Raw genomic sequence first — 8,484 nt, 5'->3', positions numbered from 1 at the left:
GTGTGTGTGTGTGTGTGTGTGTGTGTGTGTGTGTGTGTGTGTGTGTCAACATTGTGCAATTTTGAGGACTTGGTATGTTTTGCAAAATGGCAGTTCCTGTGAAACCACCTTTACGATCAGTATCTTTTTCCTGTTTATTAATTAATGTTTCTTTCTCCTTTTATTTTTGCATAAGGTCTGAAACAGACTTTTTTATTGCACAGAAATTTGAAAACATTGCTTCTTCAGATCGATGAACAATATATGCACATTTATTAAAGTTATCCTCCTATTGTTGATTTGTACTCGTGACATGTACAATGACAATATAGTCTAATTCTATTCTTTTCTGTCTCTTAAGTAGAAATACTGCTGTTGTGGGATTCAATGACTATGCATGAAGTTCAGGACAGAATGCAGGAGGTGCTCCAAAAAGTCAGGATTCATGACATTTATTGCTATATGCAATGAATAATAGTGATATATAATTCCAATGTCACCAAAACCATAAATTTGAAGAGGTGGTATTGTGGGTGTCTGCTTCTCATGAAGCTCATTGCAATAGTTCAGAGGTATATGAAACTTCACCCCTTGTCGCAGATGATATGCATCATCAGGTGATTTTCAAACAAATGGTTTGATATTTGTCCTCATAATTACTCAGACACAAAGGCTGATGGCGTAATAATTCCTTCACTATGTTCCTGCCCGTTTTTGTGTTTGTTGTCACATAGTTGTGTGATTTGTACAAGTGGATGACATTGCATCAATACGTAATACATTACTTACAAAAAAATACAATAGAATTTCTCACCAATACTGTGCATCAAAAGCAGCAAAATACATCCCACCTGAGCAGCCACACAGTGATACAAAACATCTCTTTCAAAACAAATCACTCTTACAAACTTGTGATAAGTCCTTAAAGGGCTTTCTTTCACTGTGAAGAAAATCAAATATCCTCTTTTTGTACTGCAATACACTACTGTCATTTTGCTCACTCCTTTTCCTGTGCAGCAAAGTCTCATTGGCAGCTAGATGAGCTGTGAGGGAGGAGAAATATGACAGGGTGTGAGATAAATCTCCGAACAGTTAGAGCTCAACTCAGACTGAACTCAGACTGACTCCTGCAAAATGGATATTGGTAAGAGTTTTTAAAACTACAATTAATTTAAGTAACAGCAGGAATGAGTAAGAATGTATCCTCTAACTAACCTTTGCAATAAAGTTTAGATGTGCATTGTCCATGCTTAAACAGGTAATCCTGATATTTCCTAGTCTGTCAATTCAGATAGACTAGTTGTAATTCAGATGTCTTTGTCTTTCATCTTACATTGCACATAAAATTATTATGTTGTTATATCACAATTTCTTGTTCTTTCAGTGTATTCTTAAAAATCTGTTTTCAAATATTTCCAATTTTCTGTCATCAGATTCGGTTCTGAAGCATGTCCAAACATTCTCACTGGTCGTCTACTGCCTGATTATAGTGGTGGGGACGGTTGGTAATGGTCTGGTCATCTACGTGACCGGCTTCAAGATGAAGAAAACCGTCAACACTGTGTGGTTTCTCAACTTGGCTCTGGCCGACTTCCTCTTTACAGCGTTCCTGGTGTTTACAGCAGTGTCTCTCTCTCAGCAGCACCACTGGCCTTTTGGACAGCTTATGTGCAAACTCAACAACTTTGTGAGTTTGGTCAACATGTTTGCCAGCGTCTTTTTTCTGACAGCCATCAGTCTGGATCGTTGCGTGTCCATCTGGGTGGTGGTGTGGGCACAAAACAAGCGCACCGTCCGCAAAGCTCAAGTCATAAGTGCTGCAATCTGGTTGGCTGCAGCCATCTGTAGCACACCTTATGCATACTTTCGTACTGTGRAAGTYGRCAAGAATCAGACATACTGCWRGTACCCTTCAACTATGACARAAAACMAACAMYGSACAYTGTRTATATTCCGCTTTGTTATGGGTTTTCTCATCCCRWTCCTGGCTATATTTTTCTCAYATGTRGCCATATGGATTCGYGCCAGGCGTATGCAGAGAATGAGGAAACGAAGATGTCACCGGATCATTTTCTCCATCATTTTTGCATTCTTTATCTGCTGGTTGCCTTTTCATGTTTTGRGTTTYATWSAATTAAAAWTMMMYKMYTWCYCAGATKTACWKARCWTTGTTCGTGTTGCAGGTCCTCTAACTGTAAGTCTTGCCTTCATGAACAGCTGCTTGAACCCCATCCTCTATGTTTTCATGTGTGACGAGTTCCAGAAGAAGCTCAAGCAGTCAATTTGGTTGGTTCTAGAAAATGCCCTGGCAGAGGACCACTTATCATTTGTTACGTCGTCTCGTTCATTGTCAAGGACTCCCAGAAAGTCTGATTCTACCGCCCCTGCTGAGGGGAAAGAAATTGAGACATCAATGATCTTAACAAAATCAAAAAAAGAGATCTGTACAGAGAAGTTCACAAAGATGGAGGAAAACAGCCACAAACTGATTGAAATGGTGGACTTTAATAAAGCGCACTGAAGTGATCTGAGCAAAGCTTTTATTTGTACAGTAACGTGAACACGTGCAAAAAAATTCAAAGAGTATTTTTGACGTCTGCTTGTTTTCCCATCATTTGTTCACCATTAACAGGTGTTTTCGTATGTGGTTATCGAGACACCCTGAGATACAAACCAGAGTCTGATAAAATCTCACAGAACACCCTGCCTTCCACATTCAATCAGCAAATGTAACTGAAACGCTGTGTAGGCGTCCTGCAGTAATATATTGTACATGTCAAGCTTTTAATGAAATGATTGTAAATACTGTAAAAATAGTATAAAATTACTCGTTTATTTTAGAACAGTTTGAATTTTGTTTTAACTCGCCTCTTTTCATGAACCTGTATGTTTAGCAATGCTCACATTTGTATGACTGTCTACTTCATCAATGACACTGTCAAAAGAGACAAAAATATTCATGGATTTTTCAGCAATTATTAAAAATATGATGACAAAACAATCCTGTCACACGTTCAGTCCTGATTTCTTATCTTACAGGATATAACAAGAGCCTGAGACAGAGTGTTTTGGTTTGAAACGAACAAAGCAACTGGAATAACGGAAACCTCTAGACACTTCTGAGTGGTTTTTCGCTCATACACCTTATCTGAATCGCAGCACTCGTACTGCAGATGTTCCTTGCAGCCATTAGATTCTATTGTGGTAAAAAAAAAAAAAAAAAAAGCAGTAGCTCAACGTTTTTAGAAACTAAAGATTGCTTTCTTTACAAAGTTCATACTTCTTACTACAAGCACAGCTCATACATACAGGCTAGTCAAGAGGAAATTAAAATAATTTTCACATACCACATTGTGTGGTATGTGAAAATGCCTAGTTTCATATTCTAGAATACAGTAGAAGTAGTATCAGTATAAAAATGCAAATAGTGCATTGATTTTCTCAACCAGTGGTTCGCAAACCTGGTCCTTGGGTGTCCCTGCTCTGCATGTTTTAGATACATTACTGTCCCAGCACACCTGATTCAAAGAATTGCACGACGTCTTCTGCAGCCACCAAATCATCCATTCATTTAAGTCAGGTGTTTGGAAGCAAGGAGGACAGGGGAACTTGAGGACCAGGTTTGGAAACCACTGTTCTAAACCGTATTTAAATAAACGAGTGAAATTAATTCTGGCAATTGTGCTGAAAGTCTATGTGATATCATTTCTGTACTGGAAAGGCAAATATATAATCTAAAAATAAACTGGGGCAAAATAAGATTTGTTCAAACTATAAAACTGCATATTGGAAAACTGCAATTCATCCTATTTCTGTCAGGTTGTAGCATGAATTTAAACAAATATGTTCGCATCATAATAGCTTAACTTCATATTGTTGCACGATGGTACAGAAAAGGTAGATCAAAACTATACTTGCTCATTGCAAAAAATTGAATTCAGCTGCTTTACATCAAAAAGTTAATAAATTAGTTAATTTATTCCGGATCCTCTTTGAAATTATCGCATACAGCAAATTAAAACTCAAAATGTGGTTTCTCAGACATAAAATATTACCTGAAGCCAACAAATAGAAAAGGATTTGTAGTAAAAACATGCCATGTTAGGGCTAGTGCTGATGTAACATGTATTACTGGATATGGATATGAAAGTGACTAATTATGAGTAAGTTAATAATGAAAACAGATCAGAAAAATTTGACTGCTAGAGAGAGTGCTAATTTGTTAAAACACAGACAACCACATAGTGCAAAATTTGTGAAATTATATTTACAATATATACAGACACGTTCTTCAAATAGTTCATGAAACATGAAATGTTTTTTTTCCCCTTTATCCAAATCAACATTTAATAGTTCAGCTCCTTGATGGAAGTGAGAGTGATCCAATTCAGTCTACCCTGGTGAAAAATACATGTGCTAAGTATGTTCAATTTTAGTATACTTGAGTATACTTTAAGTTCACTTAGGATTAGTTAACTTTGTGCTATTTTAGAACAACTAATTTTATGCTTAGTGTATTTTAATAGTATTTAAATAGTATAAAAGCAGAATTAAAAGTGTACTAAGTATACTTTCACGTATTTTTTGGAACAACTAAAATTATACTTAGTATTCTTTAAGTATCTTTCTTTTTATTTAATATAAACGTGCTTGATTAGTATATTTTGAGCGTACTATTTTTGTGATTGAATTGCATTTAAAATATATTTAGAATTATTTTAAGTATATTGGCATTACATTTTATATATTAGTAGTGTTATATGCTACAATTACACCTTTGGTTTATTAGAATTGCTAATGACGTATATGTACTGCACTGTTTATAATTAAACATAGATAATTATCATTTTGAAGCAAACTTACCACCAGCTAGCAACACATTACCAGCCTTTGTCCGTTTGGGCTCATTTTGTGACCCACATTTCATTTCCATCCGGTTCTTGTCCTGTTGTGTTGTCGTCTGACTCGGACTAAGACGTCAACAGCTTGAATTTACCAAAACTATTAACTATTATCAAGGTTCTCTTTATTTTTAAGGCAATATTATGCGAGGAAAAATGGCGAATTTCAACAGCATCTCTTATCTTCTCCAGCTTTATGGCTTCTTCTTCTTTTATGGCGCTTTAAAAAAAAAAAAAAAAAAAACCTGAAAGTGTGCAATACCGCCACCATCTGGTCTGGAGTGTGAACTGGAGCTAATGACGTTCACTAATAGATTTTACACCATACATCTAAAAATGGATTGAGTAAAGACATCTTATGTGCTTTAGTTGAAAAATTGAAAACAACATATCATATTCAGAGCGATGTAAAACTGAAGATACCTGCTACATTTAGTGTTAAGGACCAGTATTGTTTTGTTTCAAGGATAAATGATTTTCAGATGACATAGCAGTCTCCAGATCTGTGCTCTGTAAAGGATAATCACGAGCTTCCGCATCACTCTGAGCCAAAGGTGAAGTAGGCTGCAAAGTAATAAAGGTGATGACTTGGATTGACTCACTTTATTAACACTGAATCTGATTGGAAGAGGGAAGGGGATCTCTGGCATAGATGGCTCAACATTCTCTCCCTCCTCAATATCAGGAACCTCTAAATAACAACCATCCTGGCTGCAAGTCTTTCGCTGTAAGGCAGGTGTAGAAATGGAGGGTTTTTCTGCAGAGCAAACTGGCAGGAATCCACAAGGGAGCGGTCTCGATGTGAAGTACGAGTGGGCCCCTCTTTGCTTTCAGGTTGTACAGTGTAAACTGGTACATTTCCAGCCTGGTCAACAACTTTGTACACACCTTGTTTCCATTTATCTGCCAGCTTATGCTTACCCCTCAGACGGATGTTGCAAACCAGCACTCGTCGCTTATTACACCTTCCAAACTGCAAGGTGTGATTTTCTGGTCAAAACGGGTTTTGTTCTTTGCAGCTGCTTTGAGAGCATTCTCAGAAGCAAGTTTGTAGCTTTCTTGCAGGTCTGACCGCAGATTCTTGACATATTCTGAATGAGAGATGGATAGTCGTTCTCTGACAGGTAAACCCAAAGCCAAATCAACAGGAAGACATGGACAGACATGAGTTCATAGGGTGTGAACTCTGTCACCTCATTTCTTGTACAGTTGTATGCATGCACTAAAGGCTTGACATACTCCCGCCATTTTGACTTTTGTTTACCCTCCAGGGTCCCAAGGATACTGAGCAGAGTGCGGTTGAAGCGCTCGACTGGATTTCCTCGTGGGTGGTACGGGGTAGTTTGACTCTTCTTTATGCTAACAACGTCACAGAGCTCTTTAATAACCTTGGACTCAAAATCTGTACCCTGGTCTGAGTGTATGTGCTCTGGAATCCCATAATAAACCATGAATTCATTCCAGAGGCACTTTGGTACAGTCTTTGCTTTCTGGTTGGGGGTAGGAATGGCAATTGCAAATTTGGTAAAGTGATGAGTAAGAATAAGAATGTCCTTAGTGTTACTACTATCATGTTCAATGGTTAAGAAGTCCATAGATAACAGTTCAAGTGGCCAGTTTATTTGAATATTTATCAATGGAGCTGCTTTTTCCATTTGAGCTTTGCGCCTTACACAACGACCACAGGTTTTAATAAAGGTTTCCACTTCAGGTGTCGTTTTACGCCAAAAGAAGCGTTGACAAACCAGATCAATTGTCCTTTCAATGCCCAAATGCCCCATATCACTGTCCAAGCCCTTTAAGCACTCGACTGGAGGTGTCGTAAATTGGGCTGTAGGACTAACTGAGTCTATCTCCATCTTGTCTTCTCTGGTACAAGATTCCATCCACCAACTCTGATCTGTTCCACTCTCTCAGAAGCAAGGAGAGGTCAGACAGGTCATCATGAACTGATGGAGGGATCTTCTTGCCAGTCTCTAGCTGATGAATGTCCTCATGAATGGCAGGGTCAGCTTGTTGCTCCTCTTGGAGATCAGTCTGAGATAGAGAGGGAATCAGAGGCAAGCCATGAGATTCTTCTTTGATGAAACTGTCAAGGATGGAGTTAACAGAGACAGATAAAGACTCAACCACTAATTTAGTTTGGTGCTGTGTCCTGAGTAAGCAGCTCTGACAGATGGCATCCACAATTTCAGGGGAAATGTCATTTAATAGTTCAGCTTCTTGATGGAAGTGAGAGTGATCCAATTCAGTCCAATTCAGTCCAGAGGTATTCAAGCAGTGGGCTTGAATACTGGACTGGAAGGAATTAACAGGATGTGACGTTTCTCTTGAGTCGATGGTTTAACTCGCCAGTTCGCAACAGACAGAATCAGAATCCAGGATCTGGATCTGAAAGAGGATCTGGAACTGGATCTGGGGACTGATCACATGGTTTGACAAGTGGGAACTGGCTAGTTCCCACTTGTCAAACCATGTGATCAGTCGAAGGTTTTGATCTATAATCACACATCTGTGGCAGCGACGGACAGCATCTCCCACCTAGCCCGGTGAGCAGCCACCATAAAAGCAGCAGCTGGGGGTGCTGTGGTAGTGCAGGGGCAAAGCACAACCCATGTATTGAGGCCTTAGTCCTCATGCCRGTGGTCRCAGGTTCGATTCCYGGCCTGGTGACATTTGCCGCATGTCTTCCCCCTCTCTCATAACCCTCTTTCCTGTCAAACTACTTTCAAATAAAGGCCTCTAGAGCCAACAAAACCCTTAAAAATAAATAAAAGCAGCAGTTGTCTATTAAGACACTGATGTACAGCAGGCCATGTGACACAAAAACCACACAAGAACAGACACACTTAATGGTGTGTTTGTTCTTGTTTGGTTTATTTTTGTGCTTAAAAGAAATCAAGAAAAGGAGGATTTTTCTTAAAATAAATCTTTAAATGAATAAAATAAATAAAAGTGAATCTAACAGAAAGGGGGAAAAATATCCTGGTTACACTGACTTGACGGGTTTCCAGAAGTCGTTTACACCTTTTGCAAGGCAGGTAACTCACAATCTGTCATTTTTAACAGAAGCTGGCTGCTCACATCATTTTATGCCATATCCCAGCATATTAAAGAGTAGTTGACTTGAAGGAAAAGGATGTGTAGGGGAAAAAAGGTGCAAAAAATGTTATTATTTTGTTGTTGTTTTATAGCTTCTCGGTCACGTAAGATTTGCGGAAAGTCTGTATATTTTTGGCTTCTCAGAAGTTGTCCATACCATGCTGGAGTCCAGCTTAAATAGAGACGTTTTAAAAAAGCCATCTTACTAGCTCCTCACCGGGGTTTTTCTTTCACTCTGCCTGTTTTTCTCTTTTTCGGTATCAACTGTTGGCTTTTTACTTTTCTCCGTCTCTCCCGGTTGTATCTCCTGCAATGAATGACTATGTTTCTTTTTATTCTTGCTTTGTCTGAGTAACCAGGGCCGTGCAGAGACCACTAAAGGGGCAGGTGCTCAAAAAAAAAAAAAAAGGGCACATCCAACCATATTTTAGGACGGAATATTAACAAAGCCTCTCAGCTTTCAAAGTTTAATAAACAATGATAAATTACAAAATTGTGAGAT

The 8,484-nt window shown here is 38.5% G+C and overlaps 1 protein-coding gene across 1 annotated transcript; it reads left to right on the top strand.

The window, feature by feature from the left end:
- Positions 1-1,082: 1,082 nt before the first annotated feature.
- On the top strand, positions 1,083-2,950 carry LOC103478510 (chemokine-like receptor 1). The gene is made up of 2 exons (XM_008432399.2): positions 1,083-1,123; positions 1,413-2,950. Exons 1-2 carry the CDS (start codon positions 1,114-1,116, stop codon positions 2,498-2,500), a joined length of 1,098 nt encoding a protein of 365 aa, XP_008430621.1. The 5' UTR covers positions 1,083-1,113; the 3' UTR covers positions 2,501-2,950.
- The last annotated feature ends 5,534 nt before the right edge of the window (positions 2,951-8,484 follow it).

Source organism: Poecilia reticulata, linkage group LG16, assembly GCF_000633615.1.
Source record: "Poecilia reticulata strain Guanapo linkage group LG16, Guppy_female_1.0+MT, whole genome shotgun sequence".
In the NCBI taxonomy this organism is placed as follows: Eukaryota; Metazoa; Chordata; class Actinopteri; order Cyprinodontiformes; family Poeciliidae; genus Poecilia; species Poecilia reticulata.
The sequence above is the reverse complement of the archived record's forward strand: the minus strand, read 5'-3'. Positions and strand labels throughout refer to the sequence as shown.